The sequence below is a fragment of the Wyeomyia smithii genome, chromosome 2 (assembly GCF_029784165.1).
Source record: "Wyeomyia smithii strain HCP4-BCI-WySm-NY-G18 chromosome 2, ASM2978416v1, whole genome shotgun sequence".
In the NCBI taxonomy this organism is placed as follows: Eukaryota; Metazoa; Arthropoda; class Insecta; order Diptera; family Culicidae; genus Wyeomyia; species Wyeomyia smithii.
Genome location: NC_073695.1, coordinates 57584866 through 57610849, shown reverse-complemented (window position 1 = coordinate 57610849; position 25984 = coordinate 57584866). Strand labels below are relative to the sequence as shown.

General features: G+C 35.8%; 1 protein-coding gene across 3 annotated transcripts; it reads right to left on the bottom strand.

Annotated features, from left to right (window-relative positions):
* Positions 1-611: 611 nt before the first annotated feature.
* Positions 612-25609, bottom strand: LOC129723135 (cold shock domain-containing protein E1). 3 transcript variants are annotated; one of them, XM_055677128.1, is made up of 13 exons: positions 25518-25609; positions 24549-25082; positions 22478-24110; positions 5803-6212; positions 5351-5742; positions 5086-5293; positions 4492-4941; positions 4108-4431; positions 3718-4032; positions 3234-3656; positions 2992-3168; positions 2703-2898; positions 612-2504 (listed from the first exon to the last, which is right to left on the bottom strand). In XM_055677128.1, the coding sequence occupies exons 3-13, from the start codon at positions 22512-22514 to the stop codon at positions 2488-2490; spliced, it is 2949 nt and encodes a 982-aa protein (XP_055533103.1). In that variant the 5' UTR covers positions 22515-24110; positions 24549-25082; positions 25518-25609; the 3' UTR covers positions 612-2487. The 3 variants fall into 3 exon arrangements, with proteins under 3 accessions (XP_055533103.1, XP_055533104.1, XP_055533105.1); XM_055677129.1 differs by having other exon boundaries at positions 4492-4938; XM_055677130.1 differs by lacking the exons at positions 22478-24110; positions 24549-25082; positions 25518-25609 and adding an exon at positions 6298-6407.
* Between the last annotated feature and the right edge of the window lie 375 nt (positions 25610-25984).

The following is a 25984-nucleotide window of genomic DNA, read 5'->3' as shown; positions in this document are numbered from 1 at the left end:
GCGAAAGTCTCAGTATTAGTATGCTCTCTTCTCTTTAAAGGTTGATACAGAGTAAAGAGAAAAAACAGACAGTTTGGTTTTACATATCTCTTGTGTTTTTATTGGTTTCCTTTTGTTTTGTTTCCTTGCTTGCATTCACAATGTCGTCTGATTTTTTTTGCGTAATTAGCCTTACAATGTTTCATTTATCTTTTATGTTTACTTGGTTACAGTAGAGATTTTCGTTTAAATTATATTGTTTATTGATTTCATTTTTTTTTGTTTTAAATTTTATAATTTTTCAAGTTTTTTTGTTCTTTTTTTGTTTTTGTTTTCCTTAATGTTTGTTGTTCTGTGTGTATGTATTTCTGCTTTTTTTCTTCTCTGTTATATGCTTATACGGGACAAAAATCAGAAGCGTTTCGTTACATTTTCCGAAGGGATTTTTATCTTTCGTTACTTTTAGGTATGTTTGCATTTTAACGGTGAAAAAGTTAACACTCAATGGCTTTCACATACAATTTTTGATCCCGTAGTCTCATGAAGTTTTTTTTAGTTCAAGTTTTGTTATAAGGTTTAATGCATGATGCTCGACATAACTAGAGTTTTATCGAAGCAGAAAAATAACTCGGTTTGATGTTTTTTTTGGTGATGGAACAGAAAGAAGTAGTTTCTTGTGTGTACTTGGTGTGAATGTTTTGTTACTTTGCTCGGTAGTAGCAGCTGTGAAGGGTCTAGTAATGTGTGTTGTTGATGCTTCTGGTTTGTTGCTTCTTCTCTTCTTGTATGCTTGCTTTTGTTACGAAGACTAGATCAAGTTGATGATTAAAAAAAAAAACAGGGAGTTTTTCTAAACGTTTGTTACTTGATAACGATAGCCTCCCATTTCTATTAGCTTCACTCCTAGCTAGTTTCTGGCTTTCTAGTTTTCACTTTTTCTGTAGTTGCTTATTATTCCGTTTCTATCCTTGTTGTCATTAGAATCCCTAAATTAGTTTAGTTTCATGTTTTTATTTTTTTTTTCACACTTATAAATAGTACGTTTACGTTTCAAGCAATATATTTTTTTGTATATGTGTGTGTTGCGTTTTGCCTAGTTTAGCAGAATGTGATTCTTTCCGAGGCGAGGTTCCTTTGGATAGGGGTTCACTAATGCGGTTTTTGCTATAAAGCCACTTGTTACTCGCGATTCAACAGCAAAAACTACATTCATCGGGTACTAGCGATTCGTATTCTGACTCCTCTAGGAATCCAGTGCCATTCTAATTCTACGGCCTCATACAGTAGATGTAAAAACAACAAAAATACATTTAATATTTCGTTTTCAGAGAGGCTATCGGTGTAAGTAAGCAAATATGTTTGCCTTATAGTTGAGGGAGTAAATTCTAAAGACAGGAGACACTTTGAAACGTGGGCATTAACAGTCTGAAGATTTCTGATTTTAAAGAAATAGGTTTTGGTATTCTTTACTTGTTTTTACGTTACAATTAGCGATTTACTGAACGATGAATTAGATTCATGTCTTAATGCTTGCTTCCAATATAATATTATTCTAAGTATGATGTATATTCATCATGTTTTTTGCTTACTTGGCGCATTTGTTTTTTTTTATTAGTTTTGCATGCAATCAATATAGATCACTCGCGCATGAATAAAACTAAACACTAACTGATACAGCTGAATTGGCAAACAAAATAAGACAACATATCGCGCATCTTCTCACGCTCTTAAAATGTTTCTCGCGGGTATGTGTGAATAAAAACAAATATTTGAGAAAGGTATTTTTTTTTACTTGGCTTCATTTTCATTCTCGTCTCTGTCACAGAGCAAAAATAATGCATGTTTTAGAAACAATATCGATAACAAAATAGATTTTGTGGAAAATAGAGAACAAAACGGCCGCATAGCATCGCAATATTTCTTTTAAAAGAGCAATCAATAATTCATTTCTTTTTGCTTATGTTATCTTTGTTCACAGTTTGCGTTACATAATTTTGTTTGTATAACTTTGCCTTTATCTCACTTGTTTCACAATTGAGTTTACAATAAGGGAAGAAAAAACACAGTTACAATAATATTACAAAACGAAAATTCGTCTTCTGTTTTCTGCAGTTTGTTTTGATTATACAATGTCGTTTTTTTTTCAATCCAGCATACGCCACTACACCAATATGCCTTCGCTAACCATTGCTCACACGTCTATTTATGCGCATATTGTTTTCTATTTGTTGCTTATCTGAATACGTTACGTTTGTTGTGTTGCTTCTCTTTCTATAATTTTTTTCACATTGGTTTCATCCATCTATGAATATACGCGACAATGATTCTGTTTCGTGTTTGCTTTTTTTGTTTGTTTTTGTCGTTTATAAATAATAATTACTTAGCGTTTACGTTCACGATAATATGGTTGCAATAAAAAGATTTGTTTAAATAATTTAAATAATAAATCAGTAGAAAAATAAAACAAAAAATAGCGTTATTATCCTTTAATAATAGTGTAAAGTATTTCTATTCCAAGCAAATTCCTGAAAATAACAAACAAGAAACGATCAGTTATGAGGATTTTTTGGCAAAATGTATGCCTTAAAAAATAATAATAGAAATTAAAGTAACTAATGTAGCAACTATTACTCCAAAGTGAAAACTACTTTCCCCCCATTATATACTGTTTTTAGATTGTTAAAGTAACATAATCTTTAACGGTGCAAAAAAAAACTACTCACCAACTAAACGTGGAGCTCTGACTGAAATATGGAAGCCTTTTGTACCATCTGGTCCTTTCGGTGCCCGTGTTACTGTCAAACGTGGTCCACTATCATCAACAGAATTGAGTTTGATACGCGACAACAACCTATCTGCTCGCATTCCGTTCATGTCCGCTACCTTGATCATGTTACAAGCCGATGTTTTGCCGTTGCGCTGTAAAATCCGAAAAGAGGTTATTGGTCTGACAGAAAGGTAGCGAATAAAAGCAGACAAGCAATAAAAATGGTTCGATCACTCTACACTTGCCTGATTAGTGACAATGGAGAATTCCACCGAATCGCCGGGATACAAACTGCCCCCACCCTGCACTTCAGACATGTGGAAGAACAATTTTTTACCCTCTTCGACCTCGAAGTCCAGAAAGCCAAACAACCCCTTAACGGAATCAACTTTAGCTTGTTTCTTAGTACGAATTGATGTTATCTGTGTGACGCAAAAAAATGAGGTTAGGATTAAAATATTCAATGTACATTTTTCAGTACACCAACCTCCACAGCACGGTTCTGATCATCGATTTTGAATGTAACGACATCGTCTTTCTGCAACAAATCCCGTTTGTTTTTCAAGCTGGTAATGCCAAACTCATGTGTTGATAAGCCATCACCATTCTCATTGCGAACCTGTACCAGACCGCAGTATTCTAGCTGATCCGGATTAATGCAACGCAGAGGGCGTAGTACTATACCATTGTACAGTGCTGGTAAAATTTTGGGCTGCGGGATACTACCTTTAGGAATGATTTTAACATTCTCTGCAGGAATGCAGTTACCCGCGTTGACGGCACTGCGAGTGGAGAGCGAATATTCCACTTCCTGACCTAGCTCTAGAGCACTGGTGTTGCCTATAAAATTACTAAAGTGGAAGAATACTTCCTGATCATGTTCGATGGTTTCGATGAAGCCGAAGTTTTCCTGTTAATTTTAAAATTCTTATTAATCTACTAAATACTATTGTAAAAATCCACCACAATACCTTTAACACAGCAATGAAACCATGCTGAATTTTTCCAGACTTAATATTGCCATTAGCATAGCTAGCCTTCAGCATGCTGGAACTACTATTCATGGTACGGTTTCCGTTGTTTACGCCAGCGCTGGGCGAATGCGGCGGTTGCTGAAGCGTTTGTAGCGAAGCTAACTGCTGTAGCTGCTGCGACGACGGCTGCTGCTGGAGAAGCTGTTGCTGATCAGCTCCGGTGGCAGTCAGCGACGTTTGCTGCTGCAACTGATGAGGATTGTTGGTGATTTCCTGAATGTTAGTTGCAATCAACTCCTTGTTTCGTTTAACCTGTTAAATAACAAAAAAAAAAATGAGTGAACTTGAAGCATTCGTTTTTTGTTGGGTATTAGGTATTAGGCTTACTTGACAGATATTGAATCTAACTTTATCACCCACACGTGGCGCTTTATCACAATCCTTCAAGAAATACATTATAGTCTTTTTGTTAGGGCCTTGGCCATAGGAAATGACACCTCCCTCGGTGCGTTCTTGCGATTTAATAGGACTCTTAGGAGCCTCTCGAGACACGATACCTTCAACATTACCCTCGATCAAAGTTTCAAACTTGACAGTTCCCTGCATCAGATGTTTGATGCGAATCGCACTTTGACGAGTATTGGCGAAACTCGATCCAGGATCCTGAATAACGGTGAATTCTACTTCGTCATCCACGCAAATCTCGCGACTCTAAACAATTAAAACTGATGTCAGTATAATTTCCTTTATTTTGAACACATGTTATCTTACCGTATCTAAGACCTCAGTGAAGTGGAAAAACAGTCTTGGGTTACGTTCGACGCAGCGAAGAAATCCGAAACCTTCCTTAAGCGATGAGACAACACCTTGTTCACGCTTTTCACCGGAAACTTGGAAAGTTTCATCTAGCAGTGAAATCGATGTGGCTCGCTGCAATTGATCACGACGATCGGTCGCCAGCAGAAATTGAACCCAATCACCATGACGCAGAGTGAAGTCACCCTTCTGATCCTTGTCCCCGAATGGCACTTCTACTTCCGAATGATCGGCAGCCCTATATCTAATTCGTCCCGGTAGCGGATCGTTGTTCTGTTGTCGCAGTTGGTTATTGCGATCGAGCGATTTTAGCACTTGGCCCTTGTAAATAGTGGAATCCACATCTTCAAAGATGACTGAGCCCGGCGGAAGGCGGGCAATGTTGCATGCGACTTCTTTGCCCTGCTTGAAAACAAATAATGACGAGGTTTGAATGTTGATGAAAAGAAAAAATACGCTCAATGGAAAGATCAAATGTTTCAACAACTTCGCGTTTCTACTAACTTTTCATAATGTCTAACATTTAATAGTATGTACTCTATTACTTACATTTCTGGTTTGTATTATAAATTCAACATCGTCTCCCGGGCGTAATTCGATCGTATTATCAGTCTCGGAAAAATGGAAGAAGATCTCCTTGACTACGTCTGCTCGCTCAATAAATCCGAAAGTGTCCTTCATCGAGCAAACTACTCCGCGGTATTTTACCGGATGAACTGGATTCTCCAGACGGATATGGCATGCTCCCAAGTTACCCCTAGAATGCGTAATAATCATGAATGCTTCAATAGAATAGTCTAAGCTTAAGTCATACCTTTGATTAGTGGCAATCTGAAAGCTGACTTTATCGCCAGCTCTCAGAGTGACATTCCCTTCGACATCATCTTTGGTATATGGTAGGAAAAAGCACTCGCCCCGGTTTTCGTAGCTGATACGACCGGTCGTTGTGTCGCTCGAAGATGCATTCGACAACTCGGTCTTCAGCTCGGTGGTAACGGTTCCGGTGACACGTTCTTCCGAGAGTACAACTTCCGGTGCAATCTTGGTTACCTGGCTTGCGATCGGTTTTCCGGTGCGCCTATCGTATGTCATTTCAAACTCCACCGGATCGCCGATCTTGAGGTGCTCGATTGTGCCTCCAAACTGAGAAAAGTGGAAGAAGAGTCTAGCCTGACGTTCACAGCATTGGATGAATCCATACGAATGCTATAGAAGGGAACATGTTATTAGTATGTTGATACGTATTATACAATATTTTGTACATACCAAAAGTTTCTCAATGATACCTGTTTCGCGAGTACCTTGGTTGGCATCGGCCCCGTTACTATTCGGAGGACCATTACCGTACGAGTTGTTAGTATTACCACCGCCACCGCCGCCGCTGCCTACGTTACCGGACATGTTCATCATCGGATTCGTACTGAAAACACCAATAGTAGTACCAGAACTGCCACCTGGATTGCCGAGCACGCTCATCGAATCACCACCACCAAAAACAGCATTTTGACTCGGCGGAGCAGATGCACCTCCCATGGTGGCCGAATCTAGCGTGAAAGTCCCGATTGGCGGAAATGAGTTCGAGGGTGTCATAGGGGTCCTCGATGCCGACGGAGGATTACCCTGGCCGCTGAAGAACATGTCCCGCTGACTGTAGTCAACGTAGTCCAAGAACGATGCTGCGAAAAGATAACACGATTAGTGCGTGATTAGGATATTAAAATCAGTAAATATTTTACAGAATATGAATATAAACAATCTTACGCATATGCATTTAGTTTGAAACAAACTCTACAATAACATTTCACAAAATTCTATACTTTTCAACGGTAGATTAGGAATACTCATCCTAACCTATCCTAATCTAGCCAAAGATGTCAGTTCAACTCTCACACAAATATCAATCGACTTACTGTCAAAGGAATACGGCTCTTTGATTGGCCAAAATGACAAGCAGACCCCGTTGCATATTATAATTAGTGGGATGCTGGGTTGGCAAACAATATCGCCGTGCTGCTAGAAAAATCATTTCTTATTTGTTGTTCACAATGAGATTAAGAAAAAAATTTCTGACGTTACGAGGAGCTTACTTAGTTTCACTCGTCATTTTAAAAACCTATCGTAAACGGTTGCAATACACCTCGAATCCAAAATATCAATAATTATAAGTTACTTAATACAGGAACTTTCAAGTTTGCCTCATACATAGTGGTGATGAGACGTCGTACACAAATTACAAACGCCTAAAATCTAGATTTTAGCCTAGTCCTGTGCGCCGCCACGCCACGCCGCCGCCGACACTTTTACGCACGCCGCCGCCGCCGATGATTTGGACTCGGCGCGCCGCCGAAGAAATTTTTGGTGCGCCGCCGAGAAAATCTTTACCGCGCCGATAGTGATTGTGTATGCTGGATTTTTTTCCTGGTTATAGAAATACCGCAAATCACAGACGATGAGGGAACACTCGTATAGGTATTAGGTAATGCGGAATTTGGAAATTCTCAATACCCCTTCACTAGGGTGGGTCGATTTAAAAATCGCTTAGGCACATATGATTTTCGGATTCTAGGGATCAAAATAAGATACTTTGCTCAAAAAACCATACCTCTAAAATGAATTCTGATGTCCCTTGTACTAACGTGTAGGTACCCAAAAGGTCAAATTTCAAAAAATCCTGTTTTGACCCATTTAGAGTGACCCAATCGAGTCCAAATGTATGACCGACCCCCACTAACTTTGGAGGGCTGATCCATCCATGCTAGTGTTACCCCCCTGGGACCCCCTAGGGGGTCTCCCATACAAAAATATAAAAAAATATCAAAAAATCACCATTTTTGGCACTTTATATGACAAAAATCAGTGAAATGGCTATTATTTTTTCGCACAAATGAAGTTTCTAGGAAAAAAATGTTTTTTTTTGTTTTTGGATTTTTGTTTTCTCTTTAAAAATTTATTCGATCAGAACATAGGAAAGAAACTAAAAAATTATTGTTTGAAGTCTTTTTTGGTTTCAACACTGGGCAATTTCGCACGGCTCTCTAATGTCGCCTCCATAACAGCCTCTACATTTTCCGATATTACTCGTTTGGAAACGCTAGCTAGCAGTTGAACGTGTTGTTCCGTTCCTTGTATATGTAATGGAATATGCGGATCAGTAAATGGTGAATCATCTTCATTTAAATATGCTATCAATGTTTCATACGGAATGATTCGCGTGAATGGTGGTTCAAATACGTTATTTTTATCAGTCAAATCGATCATTTTCGTGTAATCGAAGCAATGGAAGTTTATATCTGGTTTTTAAATTCTCTAAGTTCCGATGGGTCTTCAACATTGTCTCGATATCGTAAAATTTTCTTGATAGCAGAGTCGCGCACCTCTTTCCTATCATCAAACAACATTGATAGCAAGATATTTTCCGAATGTGCAAAATATGGATTATTTTTAATTACATGATTGACAACAGTGCGTAAATTTGGCTCCAGAAATTGTGCCCAAGTAATGTACTTGAAAAATAATATACTACCGTACACGACAGAGCTGTAATACTTGATATTAAAATACATTGGCACATAAACCTTAATTATAAATTCAACCAGAATTCTTAAATTTTTAGGTGGTTTTTTCATTGTCACATATAATCGTAATAATCTAGTGGCCTTGGTGAGCCAGCGAGAATGTACAATTTTCCCTGGTTTTATGTTAGCCAGATCCACAGAAACCACGCCATTAGAAATTGCATGTGCCATGTCGTATAAGTACTGCGAATCGGTGGAATATTCGTGCTGTTCTGCAGTGTTCGTTTGGTTTTTCTGGTTTCAGACTCTGCGTCACTCTATTTATTCACTCTGGTTCTACAGTGTGCGTGGGAACAGTGGAAACGGAGCGTCCGTGCGTGGTAGCCGTTGTGGTAGCGTACCAGCGGTGCTCGCCTGACTGGTCGAAATAAAAATATTACATATGATGTAACAGAGTGATATACGATTTTATGTTCAAAAGGACGCCAACTGCAAACGCCATCTGCAATGAGAATGGCTCAGAAATATGTGTAATTGTGTATGTATGCGCTGAAGACTCAGGACCGAATCCCATGCGAAGCAGGAGAAAACAAAAATCCAAAAACAAAAAAAAACATTTTTTTCCTAGAAACTTCATTTGTGCGGAAAAATAATAGCCATTTCACTGATTTTTGTCATATAAAGTGCTAAAAATGGTGATTTTTTGATATTTTTTGATATTTTTGTATGGGAGACCCCCTAGGGGGGTCCCAGGGGGGTAACACTAGCATGGGTGGGTCGGCCCTCCAAAGTTAGTGGGGGTCGGTCATACATTTGGACTCGATTGGGGCACTCTAAATGGGTCAAAACAGGATTTTTTGAAATTTGACCTTTTGGGTACCTACACGTTAGTACAAGGGACATCAGAATTCATTTTAGAGGTATGGTTTTTTGAGCAAAGTATCTTATTTTGATCCCTAGAATCCGAAAATCATATGTGCCTTAGCGATTTTTTGATCCCCTACAAATCGAACCGCCCTACCCTTCACCCATACGTAATGCAATTTTGCATGGTTGCCTCACGCAGTGTAACACTTCGTTAAGTACCTTCCCTCTCCTGAGCGTGTATTTACGAATGTACCTAAGTGTAAATTATTTTAATTTGTGGACATTTGATACAACATTTGACAATAAATATTCAGACTTTTTTATCGAATGAAATCAAATCAATGAAATGAATGAAATCAATCAATGTCATTATCAGTGATTTGCTTTGTCAGTTTGCTTCGAGAAAATTGTTTCAGTTATCATAACATTTATTTTTTATTTTTATGCAAATGTATTTTTTATTTTTATGCAAACGTATGAGCAGTCATAAAATGTTCAAAAAATTTATGAAAAATGACTAGTGTTTTTTCATTAATTATTTGGTAGTTTTCTTTAGAATACTAAGTATTTTTTTTTTGAGATCAATTAAATAGTTGATCATATTGCGCTGAAACAGACATTTTTGTAGATAGTTTTTTCGTCAACATTTTCAAGCACGACTATATTTTTTGCTGATTTCTCGTTAATTTTTATTTTTTTTTTTCCTCTGTGCGGACTCATCACTGCGACCAGAGACATTTGATCTATTGTGACATTGGCCAGGTGTTTTCTATACTCCGCACTTCATATTATTGGCAGTAAATGTACGCTTTTCATTTATATCCGTGCTTGTGTGAGAGAGTTTACCTTTCGTTTCAAGCTTACTGTTCTACTATAACGAGCCTCTTACTATTCTACCAATATTGCCAAATTACAATTACCAGGAGTGAGACTACACCTAACGTTCCCCTCTGGCCATTATGTCAAGATGAAGGAACCTTATCGAAACCTCGTTCCTCGTGCCCATACCGCCAATTACAATTCCCTGGAGAGGATTAATATTCCTCAGAACAGTTTTATTATAAGAAAGACTTATTTTGTTAAGAGGGAGGAGTCTTAACGAAACCTCGTTGCTCCTACCAACACCGCGTCACAATCACAATTACCCGAGAAGGACTTAATGCTTCACCTCTGGTCAGTTCTATCCCAAAAGTCGCAATAGAAAATGAAGAAACTGTGGTGTTTACCGAAGAACTCTATTCGATTGAAAAGTTTCCCATTTTTCAGTTATTCCATGAGTAACCTAACAAAATATATGAAAGTTAAAAACGACTCTCTAACGTAAGATTTATCGAATTTTCCCAAAGAAGGTCTACGGTTAATAGAAATCAACAAATCAAAAAACTATCTATCTTTTTTCCTAAATTGAACGTCTCTGGGAACAGTATTCCATGTAATTTTTTGTTGTGGGCTCGTTGATGATTTTTTACTTGGGATTTACACTTGTTTGTACTTTCTCTGCTTGGTTTATTATTTTCTGGTTATTCAATTGTTTGTTTACTTGATATCTCACCAATTTTATTTCTATTTTGGACATTCTTACAACTCTGACGCATACATTTTTATTTATGAACGTTCAATTAAAAAAATCGAACATGAGAGTACAAAAGCACACATAATGCGCAATATTTTATAAGTCGTTATTAGTGTCACGCCGATACACGCCGCCGCTGATAAAAGCTAACGGCGTCACGCCGGCGCGCCGATCGCCGCCGAGGTAAAATGTTTTCTACGCCGCCGGTGATATGGTCGGCGCACAGGTCTATTTTAGCCCCTTTTTCGGGATGACCCCCTTCTCAAATTACGTAACGCTGACCCTCCACCAAATTTTCGATTTTGAGCAATCGTCACATTTTTTTTTTTTGTTAGGGAATTAGAATTACGTTGTCCATTGATGTGAACTTTTGTAATATAAGTTACATAACTGTGACTGAAACGAGGAAAGAACTCAAAAACATTCCTACTTACACGAACAATCCGGTTAACTACCGGAGGACTGCTCGCAAGGGCGTAAATTCTTTTTACGAGTAAGCTAATGGTGCTTATTACGGGAGTCACTTCGCTCTTCGATTTCACTCTCACGCTTACTCCACTTTATGAGACCTATTCCCGATTCTACCTGAAGTGAGAAGACAAAAATAGGAAAATAGGACAAGTGGAGTGAGATTGTTTCCCGCTTAAAAGTTTTTAAGACCCACAAACTCGATTTTTCCGTTTTTTTAGATAACAGAAGTACTTGATATTTTCTGCAGTTCTAAGACATTTAGCCAATATTTAGTGGTTAATTTGTGAGTTCGAAATTCAATTGGTGGTAGTTTGTGGTTAAGTGGTTTCCGAGAAATCCTCAAAAAACTGAGTCAAGCTATCTTGAAACATGATTTTGCCTCAAATGAATCGGATAACGATGATATATACATCAATCAAAATCTCTTAATTCGTGGTTCACGAAAATGTAATTTTAAGGTTATAATTACTAGTGTTTGTCGCAGTGGTCCAAATCTTACACAAAAAAAAAATAGTGTTTGTACAGAAATTTATGTTTTGTTGTTCACGTAGTTCTACGTTTGTTGTTGACGCTGCTGGCCGCTAGTGGCGTTCGCTGTTTGCGGTGTTTGTCACTGCTATACTGAGCGTGCGTGTGGGGAATGTGGTAAATATCGAGATTTGGAGAACTAAGCCAACACACTTACTATCTAATGGCGAATTTCTTTATTCCACTGTGTGCGGGCAAAACTGCCGAGGAATAATAAAACGTCATCGCCATTTGAGACGCAAGTAAGAAAAAGATGCCAGATAATTGTTTACGAACTTAGCACGTGCGGTGGTGGGTTAAAGCTGCCAAATTTTACAGTGCGCTTCGGGCAGCACTGCAGGTCAAAACTGGGTCAAAATCGAGCGAATAAAGAAGGGTTTTGACAGCAGTTAGTGCGCTTCCAGGTCAAAACGAGGTGAGCTGGTCTTTGTTTTCTATACTGGGATTCTGCATTCTGTAAAATAGGAAACGAAACTGGCAAATGTTACGTCAGATTTCAAACAATAATAACAGCATAACCACATGATGGATAACAATAACCAATATATTGTTGGATAGATAAAACGTGTAACAATTTCATAATATGCTCGTCATCATTATTATTTCACTGCTCAACGGTGAAAATTGATAAAAAGTTACAAGGAAATTTACGCGAACAATGATCCAATCACACGCGAGCATTCCTAGCACAGACGACGTGAATGGGCACCAACCATTCCCTGTGATATTCTCTGTTTCAATATAAAAAAATAATAGATAATACATATTATGTGGAGCAGAGCGCCGGCTGGTCTCTCATCGTCTGCAGTGGTACACGACTTCTATTTCCGTGAAATCAAGGAAAAACTGCAATGCTGCTGCATTGATAGTGATTAAAAGTTTATCTCATGAATATGGTTACCTTAAAAAAAAAACATCAACTAGTCAACAAGAATCGAGTATTTTTGCATTTTATGTTCGATATTCACTAAATGATCGTGATCGAAAGAGTAGATTTCTGAAAATACAAATCTATAGAAGCTTAAGAGCCAGCAAATGCTTCTGAATATTTTGTCGATTCACTAGGACCTATTCAGAATTTTTGTTACACATTTCAACATTGTTAGATGGTATATTTTTGTTTTCAACTTAACAAATAATATTCTTAGCTGTTCTTGTAATACAGTGAATGAAATTGTTGGCAAATGAAAAAATTTGTCAAACAAAAAACAGACGTTAATCATCTCGAACTTTAACTTCCCTGTAATTGTCGATTGTTATGATTTCTCGCTGGAACTTGTTGATAATTTTGTTCAACGTATCTTCTTATGTTTTCCTATGAGTGAACCTATGTAACGCCTTCGAGATTATTTCCATAATAAGATTTATGTAATAAATTTGATTTGATCAGAGTTAAATAAGACAAAATCATGTATTATGATAACGTAGGTATTGTTGGATTTGGTTTATGAGGAAATAGAGTTAATTCTGATTCAGACGCATTGCGAGAAATTCTTGGTGCTTCTACAATAACAACGACACGCTTGTGTCTTGTTAAACAAATGTTGTTCGCACAAAAAAAAAAAAACACTACACATTATCTTTTACTGTAATCGAAGTTCTTTCGAGTGTTGATAAATATATTTCTAAAAAGAAAATTTATGGGGAGGCTGCGTATAAAAAAATTCTTAAACCACAGAACAAACAAATTGTTGCTGTCTGCAGATTCTGTAACCTTTGTAACTAAAATTCCTTCTAATTACAGTGTTAAGTCCCACGTCACCATTTCATACAACCCTAGGGCTGTATACCTTGTAGTATTTTGGTAAAAAGGATACCGGTAACGAAAATGTACTTTCAAAGGAAAGCAATCCAAACTCGACGGATTATATTTGGGGCCATCCACATACCACGTGGATAGATTTTTAACGATTTTGACCCCCCCCCCCTTCGTGAACAACTGCCCATATAAATTCTAAAAAAATTGTATGGACCGTGGACATTAACCACCCCCCCCCCCACCACAAAGCTGTCCACGTGGTATGTGGATGGCCCCTTTCAGAACCAGTAGGTATTTTTCATCACCTAAATTCTGAGAAATGTTTCGTAAATATTTAAATAAATGTTCAAATAAGCACTTCTGTAATTTTTCCATGCATTTGTGCTAACTTATGAGCAAAGTAATAAAAAAGATGTCTACTGTCCGCGGGTCTGTTAAGCTACTAGTGGCACCGTCGGGAAATCGGGCTGTTTTGTAAACAGAGGATTTGTCATTATTTTGAAAAATTTGTAAAATCAATTTGAACCATTTTTAAAATGAAAAAAAAAAAGAACTCAATAAAATCTCCATGCATTAAACCCAAATGAATGTTTTTAAAATTGATTTGGTTTTTACAGAAAAAAAAACAAAATTGATTTAAAGTATTGAAATCAATAAGAATATGCTTAAACAAGTATTAAAAGCACATAAAAGTTTGGACACAGTGCAAAAAATAAGAATAAATATTAGGCGTTGAAAATAATAATTACACATTTAAAAATTATCAAATGTTTGTCGGAAATCTAAAATATACTGTCCATTGAGAGAAATTTGAAAAGTCAGATCATTAACATCAACAGCAGAAGCGAAACATTCAACTACGGAATTCTTAAAATTCAATAAGGCAATAAGAAAAATGGAAACGAAGTGATTGAAATGGAGATATTATAAAACTACAAGTTTCATCAAATTTTAATGAATAAGTAAGCTATCAAACTGGTTGTAAAATTGATTGAGCATAATCGTGCCGAATGTTCTGGAAATTCGCAATAATTTTATCGACCATATTTGAATGAAGCTTTGCACACGGATTAGCAAAGTTAGCATTTTTCACAGATGCAGAAAGTTTTTAGACCCATGAGATATTTTCATTTTCAAGCATTCTAAGCATCTTAGCTAGGAAACCGTTGTATATACAGAAAAACTGTAGTACTAGAGAATTACTAATGCCTTGTAAAAAACTATACACCGTTAAGAAAAAAATTATGACTCAAAGAAATTGAAAATTAAAAAAATTAAATTTCAATTTCAATCAAAAGCCAGAATTAATCCACCTAGTGGTGTAGTAACCTTTGTTATACTTACTAGTCAGTAAACCATAAATCTATACCATGGAACGGGGTGAAATTGATAAATTTTTATAACAATTTCCAATTAACTAGCTCATGTACATTTTTCCCGAAATAGTATAATTTTAAAACAAGTGCTGGTATGTGCTCCAGTAAACCTCTATGGCTATTGGTGAAATTTCTATCGTCTACTTCATGGAATAAATTCGATAATTCTATGAGATACTATGAGGTTAATTGGGGTTAAAATGATCACCATTGAAATCCATACATTCTTTTGGCAATGTGCTGTTTTTCGATATGCTTAAGATAAATGATGATTTCTGTGCTGAAAAATATCTTTAACAGCTAGTTTGGAAACGAAAATAACGATATTTCTGCTTGTTGCTAAATTTGCTCTTATTTGATCGTCGTTAGACCGATTTCAACTCGGTTTGTTGCAAAAGCTCAAAAACTAGCTCTGAAATTAAAATCTTTGTGGTTTCCTGCGAATTCATCAATGTTTCTTTAATGGTATGGAATGATCAATGTTTAAAATTACATTTTTTGAGCTTTTATCAAACTTTACTCACTTCTCCAAATTTAACGTAATTAACCCTCAGCTAAGATTACTAAATAAATTCAATACTTTTTTTTGTTATTTGGAAACTTGTTTGATCATATTTGATTGAGTTTTGACTGAGTTAGAAGAATTTTTCGAAAATGCATGCAAGGGTTAACTTTGACAGGTATGTGAATCATGCAAAACTTGCGTTTAAGGACACGTTAAGATTGCTTAGTGTTTTAAGAGCAATATCTTTTGATTATTATTTTTTATCACGAATTTTCAGGTGATCAATTTCACCCCATTCCACGGTACCAATGTGAAAATTTAAATCGAACAATAATGATATTTACTATATTCCACACACACACACTCAGTATAGCAGTGACAAACACCGTAAACAGCCAATGCCACTAGCGGCCAGCAGCGTCAACAACAAATAAACAAAACGTAGAACTACGTGGACAAAAAAACACACATTTCTGTACAAACACTAGTAATTATGACCTTAAAATTACATTTTCATGAACCACAAATTATGAGCTTTCGATTGGTGTATATATCATCATTGTCCGATTCATTTGAAGAAAAGTAATGTTTCAAGATGGCTTGACTCAGTTTTTTGAAAATTTCTCGGAAACCACGTAACCACAAATTACCACAAATTGGATTTCGAACTCACAAATTAACCACTAAATACGTTATTGGTGATAAAAGAATTATAAAAAATATTTTGTCAAGCCATCTTGATATATGCAATGCAGCCAATTTCATTTTAAATTTTCTAGTTTAATTATGTTCCTCGGAAAATTCAACGTAAAAAACACCTATCACACCGAGGTAATCGGAAGGCAACGATACAATTTTTTTTAACTCGTTTTGCTCAAAAAAAAATCCACTCTTTCAGCTGATACATATATACTGCCGCTGTTCGCATAACAGTCCTATGTAAAATTTTGTGTTTTCTGGTTTTTTTTTGCGGGAATGGGTCCATTTTGGCATGCTCTTTAAAAATAGCCATTAAAATCGAGGTTGTGGGAATCAAACCTTACTTTTTAATAACACTTGAAGAGCATGACAAAATGGACCCATTCTCGCAAAAAAAAACAAGAAAACATCCAGATTTTACATAGGACTGTCATGCTAATAGCGGCAGTATATGAAAATCAAAAATTCGTATAAAGCTAAACAAGAGAAAGAGACAAAACGGATTGTTTGATCGGTATAGTGTCTCTGATGAAAATATATGGAAAATATGAATTGCTCGTTGAATTTTTTTTTTCATTTTTCCCAGTTTAGTTGACTATCATTGTTCAATTAACAGTGTTAAATTTTCGCAGAAAAAAAATCAAAATTTTGAAGTGTTTTTTAAATGTTTAATTTATAATTATATTTTCGTGTTTTTTCATTCCCTAACACAAAAACAGTGGCGTCGGGCCCACCTGTGCAACATGTGCACTGCACAGCTACCCTATTCCCTAATATCCGAGCATATGCAATTAACGAAATATTCAATTTAAAGCAACAAACACTTTGGTTTGATTTTCTTGTTTTATTCAAGAAAAAAGAACTTGAATAAATGTTTGGTGCACATGTGACGAAATCTGCCACGCGGCGCCTCTGGGTAAATGACAAAGAAAATGACGGTAAATCGTATAATTAGGATGTATTCAGGCAACCAGAAGTAGTCATCCGGATTTAGGAATGATGTTATAAATCGAACTTTGGCCTCTGTTCCTCTGTATGTTAAGCGGTTTTAAAAACCCATATTGAATGGTGCTCGGACGCACCTCAGAAACAAAGGGGATAATATCAATAAAATCAACTGCGTTAGGGAATTTCATATTTATATACAACATCATTTAAATAAATTTATGTAGTGTAATTATTTTTTATGTAAATGCAGTCAAACGTAACGATAGATCACTTATTTGTTTACGTTTAACGCTAAACGTAAACAAGTTTTTTTTTAAATTTTTAATTTTTTTAATATAGTTTCATCTATTTTTTATTTTTCTATTTTTTCCACTTATTTTTATTTTTTTCAAATGTTTTTTTTTTTCAAATTTTGATTTTCTTAATCTTAAATTATTCTTTTAAATATTTTTTATTCTTTTTTTTTGATAGTGTTTTCAGTTGTTTATTCAATTTCTAGTTTCCTTTAATTTGTTTTAAATTTTTTAATTTCTTTTTTATTTATTGTATCAATTAGGAAACGTCCATTGATCACGCAGAGCAAAAACAAATATTTTAGAAACCCTCTTCTTTTGAATAGATTCTCAAAATTTTTCGCATGGGTGGCAACACTTTGTCAGATAGCCCTCCCTCCCTTCTTCTCAAGCGTTACGTATTTTATGCAGTGATGGCATGAACTCATGCAAAGTTGAACTAAGTAACATTTTTTCAGATTTGAATCCAACATGAATCTACTTCCTCTCGATAGTTTGAGTTTTTTTGCACCGCACACTCTGATTGATTGAGTTTAAATGCGTGCAGTGCATGCAGTGCACGATGTATTCACCGATGCAAGCGATGATGTGATGCGATGAGTTTAGTTTTTAGATTGAATTTATGCTTTCAAAGGACAATGCAACAAACTGTTGCAGCAAACGTGGTGCAAATTTTATCGCAATTCGATTTTTAAGCAATTGTTGTTATGCAGGATTCAAACTCAAATCTAACTCAAGTGTACTGCACTGTTAATAGGTCATATTTGAGATAGAAAAAAAGTCCCACTATAAATATCTACAATGATATATAATCGAGTTCGACCGAGTACAATGACGGTCCGGCTATTCCACGATAAAAATAAATCGCGTCATATATTTAAAACATATCTATTTAATATTATCTATTGTTAATCTACTTGAACAAATAATAAGTAAGAATGAGAAAGACTGGGTCTCACCGCTAGGTGGATTAATTAGTTTTTTTTTTGTAAACAGTGATGCACACTGTTCAATGCAGTGTCTTTATCTTCGAAAAAAATGTATAGACCGTTTTACGAGCCGTTTCTAAACTCAATTTATGAATGAAATTTTGACAGAAAGCTCGGAACCGCTGGCGTAACGCACATAGAAGCAACATCAACATCAGCAGGTTCCATGATACCTGTCTTTTCGTAAAATGGTCTGTTGCAGCGGTTTTCAACCTGGGATACGCGTACGCCTAGGAGCACGCAGAAGCTTTCGCGTACTCGAAAGAAAAATCAATAACGGCGGACAAAACAATTTTTCTTCATAATATTTTATTTGTTGTATAAACCTGCTCTTAAAACGTGACTGCAGTAATTAAACAAACCATTGTTTAATTTGAAATCTGAAGTAGACTACCACAACTTAATCTGTCACTACTCTCTTCCACTGCGAGAACATTCCAAAGCCAGGGGCAAAAAAAGGTTGAGGACCGCTGGTCTATTGTATGTGAAGGTAAAAAATGTCTCTCTCAGTTGGTCTTGAGATACGATGCTGGCCTAACAAGTCAGTTGTCGTAGGTTCGAATCTCGGTTCCGGAGAGACTGTTAGTGTCAGTAGGATCGTGGCGTTATTAGCCCCGCATAGACCTTTTCAATCGTTCATGTATTGCTTGGTGCACTTTACACCGTGTAAGTCGGATGAAAGATGAGGCTAACAAAGTGCTGTCAAAAAAATGCCTGCATTGCACAGTGGTTCGCCCATAGGCCAAAAATAGAAAAAGTTTTTTTTTTGTTTTCTGGCTATTATTGTTAAAATAGATCGGTTATAGGCCTGAGAATGCAGAAAAGCTGTTTTTGTTGGCCTATTTTATTTAGAGTTTACTTTTAAGCACGAGATAAGGAAAGGTGTTTGACACTTGCAAAATCAACTTAAACAGACATGTTTTTTTACATTGTGTACATATCCGCTGTAGAACAAATTCAATTGCTACATCTGTTTATTTTCATCATGAGCCTTCGAAAAACATGTTTGTTCTGCTATTGCGGTGTGGTTTGAATAGGTATGTGCTAAACTGTAATCATAATTAGTCGTAAGAGGGAAAGTAGTAATAAAATCAGAGAGCACCACTCATACTTAAATTCATGTAAACTTTTGAATGTGTTCCGCGCGAGATACTATCACCCAATTACCACCAAATGAAAGATTTAGGATATGAAAAAACTTATTCGTTTGAATTTCATACTTTTTACATAGTTTCTCCCAGATGGTCTCGAGGTACGATGCTGTCCTAACAAGCCAGTCGTCGTAGGTTCGAGTCTCGGCTCGGGAGAAGACTGTTAGTGTCAGTAGGATCGTAGCATTAGCCCCGCAATTGTCCTGTTCACTAAACAGTTGGCTGCGAAATCTGTGTATAATATAATGTATACAGAAGGTCAAGTTCCGAATCGAAATGTAGCACCAAAGCTTTGCTTTTTTACATAGTTTCTTAGAAACCTTTGTGGTACATTCAGCTCAAATTTACAAATTTGTTTGTAAACATTTGTCTATATTCGAATTTTGATATTTGGTGTTGAAATACGGGAGAAGAATAACGTAAAAGAAGAAAAATCAAACTTTGAACTTTGAACCCAGATTGTGCTTAAATTCTGCATAGGGACTTTTTCGAAAAGGCAAAACTTTCGAAAGCTGCCGTATTTTGAAGTTCAATGGTCAAACTTTTTCCTATATTCGATTGACACCTTATTATGCATACATAATAATGCCAATGCCAGAAAATTTAAACAAGTTGGATGATGGCAGTCCCAGAAAAGTTTGTTATAGCCGAAAAACACCTAATTCTGTCGATCTCAGTAGTTTACAAGAGCAATACTGTAAAAAATGATTTATGACCGCCCTTACCATACAATTCGAACCACTGTGCATTGGTTGCGAAATTTTAATTTTCTTTCGCTGACATGAAAGTTAATTTATAGTATTTTACAGATTGAATATACTAGGTAAAATTTAGGTAAAAATGACTTACCTACATTTGAGTACCTGCTCGGAAATCATCATTTAGGTAAAATTGAATACCTTGAATCATCAATAACAATATCAAAAACACCATACAAATTTATACCCAAAAATAGGTATTCGCATTTGCGTTGTTTTCACCTATTTTTATGGGTATTATTCACCTTAACCAGTGAAAACATTCAGGTTTACGTAAATTTACGTTGTTTTTACGTGTTCACTTGGTAATATTTTCTTTGTGTGTATTGTCCTGTACACTATAAACAGTTGGCTGCGAAGTCTGTGCATAAAGAACAGAAGGTCAAGTTCCGAATTGGTGTTTAGCATACCAAGGCTTTGCTTAGGTTTTTTTTATGGAAAGGTAAACCAACTCTTTCTGAAAACTATTTTCTAATATTCAACCGGAATAAACAAGAATAGCATTTATTAGTGGGGTGCTTTTATGGGCAGTAATCCCATGAGATAATCTCAGATTAGGCTTTTTTTCGAAACGATTTTGTCTATATTTCACATTGGCTAAATTTGTAATGACTAAGTTACATATTTTGCAGTTAAATATATATAAGGTTATGAAAAAACGAAAATCCCAAGATTATATTTGGCCATGCTCTAGCAAATTTCAACTGCGAGCCAACTTAACACCCTTATATCAATGCTTTAACTACTGTTATAAGCTGTCATGCTGGTTTTACCACATCAACAGGATATATAACTATGCTGGAATTTTGACTTCCAGCATGCAAACTGTTCATCACAAAGAACCGAAGTGAAATTATGTGGCTAAATTGATTTAGTGACAATAAAAATTTTGATTTATCTGTTGTGTGCACCAGTTGAGTGTCAGACGGATCAAACGTTTAGCAGTCAATAATTTGACCCTCGGGAAAAGACGAAACCACTGCTAGAGCTTCAGCGCCAGTAAATTGGTAAATTTGGCTAATTGAATTAAACTCTAATTAATTGAGAATTTACGCACCATTTACGCAGTGGACATAAATACAATATAAAAACCGACGTATTGAACAAAAAGTGCTGTTAATTAGAATTCATGGGAAAAGTGGCAAATTTAAATTAATAATTTTTGTCGTTGTGAACTATTTTTTCCACTAGGTACCCTAGGTAATAGGATAGTGTTTAAGCTCGAGGAAACTTCCCGTTCAGGAAATGGCCTTTGTTTGTTATAATTTGCTTACTAAATTTACTTTTGCAAAATGAATTTTGTTAAAGATAAAATTGTAAAAATGTATACGATGAATTGTTCCCCGTTTGTTTGAAAGCCTTATCGGATAGAAACGCCTTGGGAAAAAACACCTGTAGAAGGATCTCATCACTGCCTCCGCAGCTAACCTGTACATTATCAGTTAGCGAAATCGGTGAATAATAACCATATGATCAAGTTCAATGAAAACGAGAAATCTCGCGTAATTTTTCAAAGCGACCTATCTAACATTTGAAGACTCTCTTTGTTAACTTTCTCTTTGATCAATAATAATGTTTTTTTTTCATATTTCATAAAACTCAATGCATAGTAAGCAAGACAGTATTACTATCTCTCGATTAAGGAGAAGAAATCTTAGAAAATATATATAATGACGACGTAATTAACGTGAGAGATGAGAGAATCTGTCATTGTTACTTAGGTCCCTTTGAAAAATTACGCGAGAAATGTTTGTTTCAAACCTTTTTTTTATTAGAGTTCAAAGTCAATATAATAGGGTCCTAAAAAGTGATGTTCTACGGATGGGTTTCCGAAAACTGGTCCAAACACCAATTTTCTAAATTGATTCTAGTAGCTGAGATTTTTCTGAGCCAAATGTCTTATCCCAACGTCTAGTATTTTTTTAGTGGAATTGAAACACTGAGAAAAATGCTAAATTTAGAAGCAGAAGTCAGTAAGTTGGCCTTGATAATGTATATAGTTCTTGACAGTGGCGTAGCGTGACCGGGTGACACCCGGGCGGAAATTTTGGGTGTCACCCCGCTTCCCCTGGGTGTCACCCCCACCAGGTTGCAGTGAAATCATCTTGTTATCAAAAATTGTGAAAGTTAGCACGCTCGTTTTCAATTGTACTAAATCTACCCATTTTTGAAAAATTGATTGAAATTATACTCTTAGGAGCAAATTTGTATAATTTCGAGGGTTCCACCTCGACCACCACTTAATTGATAATTAATCTCACGGATGTCACCTTTATGAAGGTGACACGTATGAAAGTTTTCCTCATGGTTGTCACCCCCTCGAGGATTAAACCCTCGTTATAGTATACTGGTGAAATTCTACATAAGATGTTCATCCACTCTTCGAATAGCGTATAACCTGTGTAGTGGTTACCGCATGCCAATTTTATAAAATAGTACTATAAGACACTTTGCCTACTTCATATGAAGTATACTTCTTATCAGCTAATAAAACAAGCCTTTGACTTACCATCCCCGGAGCGGAAAGGCTTCGTTTGACTTCCCATGTTCAGCAACGTCTCAGGAATCAGCCCCACCACACGCCTAGAGCGCGATAACGCGTCCACTTTTTTGCCGGTTTGTATTCTGCCTGCCGGAACTAGTTGATCACAAAGTTTTATCCTCGTTTTCTTTGCGTTATTATCACGGCACAAGAGATTTTTCTACCGATCGCAATCACTCTTCCTCACTTTGCGATTGGATAACTGTTTTCAGTGGCAATATATTTCAATATATTATATTAAATTAATCTCTTCTTTGAAGAATGTTATTTTTCTTCTCCCTGCTTCGAGAATCCAACACACCGCGGTATTAAGCAGCACTCAAACGCATAAATAAGTGTTTCTTCTCTTCCGAAAGAAAAAAACTCATAAACACAACTTAACCATTAGAAAACAAGAGGAAATTCGTTTAAATAAAAGCTAGTAGGGTACTTAACGACAAATAATTTCTATAATGTAAAAGGAATCACTGTCCGGTTATGGTTTTGTTTTCTTTGCTTTAATTGTTTATTATACTTGTAGTTTGATCACTAAGTCTTTCACGTTTTACTTGTTCACACCTGGGTATGGTAGGAAGTGTTTGTTCTTTTTCTGTATTTTTTGAACAGTCACTCTTAGTTGTTTCTTCGTTTGTTTTTTTAGTTTTTTTTTTCGTGTGGCACCCTATTGCAGGGGAGGGGTTTTCACTTACTTCTTAGCTTAAACTTAGTTTTGCATCAATAAACGTAGCTTACTTTTGTTTACTTGTTTATTTTTTAAATTTTATCACAGAATGGTTTTATTTGTATTCTTTATATTTCAGAATTTTTAATTTCTCATTTGTTTTTCCACTTTAGACTTTTAGGATTTTGTTAAATATTTCCTATGACGCTTCGTATAAAACGGATCATTCCATCACTGCTTGTGTCTTCTATTGAAAACTAAACGTTCACATCAAAGTTTTTTTTAAACGGCTCGCACGGTCCACATTTCTTTACTATTTATTCGTTTACATTCACTTGCTTCTCTTTTCTGAGAAGTTAGTCTTATCGTTATCAAAGGATTTCACCGAACTAAGAGCTAATTTTTGTGATTTAATACAGAATTTAACTTAATGAAATGTGTTAATTTGCTGATTTGAAACGGTTTTTTTTCTGATGCTTTGTACTTGATAGTTTTTCCTGGTTCTGCTAGGATTCTTTAAAATTCAGAATCATTCACTTGAAAGCACTGAGCTGATGACTGTCTTGTGATGGCAATATTTGAACAGAATTCAAAACTGAATGAACAGTACTTTTTTCTTCTTTTTCGTTAGTCCAGATTATGATGGTTTTCACGACACAAAATTAAGACGCGAATAGCGATAGCGAAACTATAGAAAATCAATAAACAATACTTGTTGATTTGCTTTTTTTGGCTTCTGTTCTTTATGTTTACTTCTAATCGTAGTCACTTGCGTAGCTTGGTTATCAAATTTTGGTGTTATCCTTGTACACTGTGACTTAACGTGTTAGTCTTTTCCTATCTATTAGAAACACTTTTTTTCACACTCATGCCCTTACGCGATCCGGAGGATGTTGTTACTCGTAAGCTGCAGCTGCTGCTTTCACTGACACTTCTGTTCTGAAATGAGATACCCAGAGATAAAAACAAGCGATGATTAGTTAGGGCTATTATTTATATATGACGTGGTGAAAGATTGAACCTCATTAATGATACGTTTTTACAATGGCGTATCAACAATGTTTGTTTGATAGCATTATTTTAGTTCTTGAAAACTTTTTAAATTGCTGTTATTGATACTTTTGGTACCGATAATTGATGGTGCATGTTGAATCATTAGATCTCGACCAAGAAAAAAATGTCTATACCTTACATGCACAACTAACTTCATTATTAACTACTAGGTAACTGAATACAAATAAAATTTATTATCACTAATCTATTGTTATCAGAAATGTTTTGCGATATCTATTTTCAATTCTGAGATTAATCACAAATAAAACTTGCTCCCATTATTACTGCTAACTTTCAATACATATGACAAAATGAACAACTCACTTGGATCGTTCCGTTGCAAATCAGAAGTCAGCCGTCTTGCTGCTGCTACTACCGTCGCCAATGCTGCTGGCTCTGCCGGGCAGACGTGACTGTCGGTGTTCCGTTTTCCGGGTGATCAGGCTGTTTCCGATGGTGGTGGATTTTTTTTTTTATTTTTCGTTCTTGGTTCCAAAGAAATGTCGTAAATGCGTGCTGAGTTGTTTTGTTATAACTTCTGTCCCTCAATACCTTTTTCGTTTTTAAAACACTTGTTTTTTTTTGTTCTCAAACAAAAAAATGAAAATAAACTTGGAGATCACAATTGCATTACAATTTTCTCTTTAAGGCTTTTTTTCTCGATAACACTAAGATTAATGTCGCGATTTCTTGGTTTCGGTGAAAGATTTGAATTTTTTTTGAGTATTTTCCGTGGTTGGTGATTTGTAAAGAAACAATATTGATGAGTAGTGTTTGATTTTCTGTTTGGTTGCTTTTGTAGGTGTAGATTCGATTATACTGCTTTTTAGTCTAAAATAGCGGTTTTAGTTACACAAGCTGTAATAAAAAAAAGAGAGAAGAATTAGTCGCACGATTCGACTGTCGCATAATTTATTGATTCAGACAAAAAAAAAAACAAATACAAAAAAAATGTTCCAATTTTTCCATTTGTCTGCTGTGCACATTATCTTTTTTTTCTGCCTATGAAAAATCACCTAATGCTGCTGTCTCCATTAAGAGATTTAAATTACATTGCCGATGAATGGATTGCATACAGAACGGGTGACAGACTTTGTTAACAAAAATCTCTCGGCTGAGTTGTAGAAAAAATGAATTTCATTTTTGCGGTGTAGAAAAATCACATAAATTTTAACACTAAGTTAAAACCAATACACTAGTTTTGTACAATATTATAAAAGCAATCGTTTGCGACATCTTTTAGTGGATAAATTATAATATTTCAGCTCGAAATCATTTGTGAGAAAAACTTACCACGACCAAGCACACACTAACGACACAGTCAGCCATGTCATTAAATTATTTTTTATTATTCGTTTTGTCGACCCGTGTTCGGAAAAGTCGACATTCGGCGCCATTTTGACAGTTTACCCAAACTTACAACCGTCAACTGACATAAGAGTTTAGGAAAGTGCTGCATGGGCCTACTCACATATATCTGAATCGGACGAAAATCCTGTTTGACCCCGAGGATTGTTATAATTCTTAAGCCTGTATTAGGAACCATTCAAATATTACATAACGCGGAATTTGGCAATTTTCAATACCCACCCACCCCCACGTAACGCAATTTCACATGTTTACCACACACAATGTAACGCTTCGCTGAATACCCCCCCCACCCCTGAGCGCGTTATGTATTATTTGAATGAGCCCTTACACTCTTTGACCAAGCGTCAAATATTTGGCACTTTTTGACAGAAAAAAATATGGTCAAAGAT

Coding starts and splice junctions, on each gene's coding strand:
- LOC129723135 (XM_055677128.1), bottom strand. CDS start 22,514: ATGGGAAGTCAAACGAAGCCTTTCCGCTCCGGGGATG. Junction 4,432..4,491: donor TCACTGAGGTCTTAGATACG/GTAAGATAACAT, acceptor TTAATTGTTTAG/AGTCGCGAGATTTGCGTGGA. Junction 4,033..4,107: donor TTAGATTCAATATCTGTCAA/GTAAGCCTAATA, acceptor GTTATTTAACAG/GTTAAACGAAACAAGGAGTT.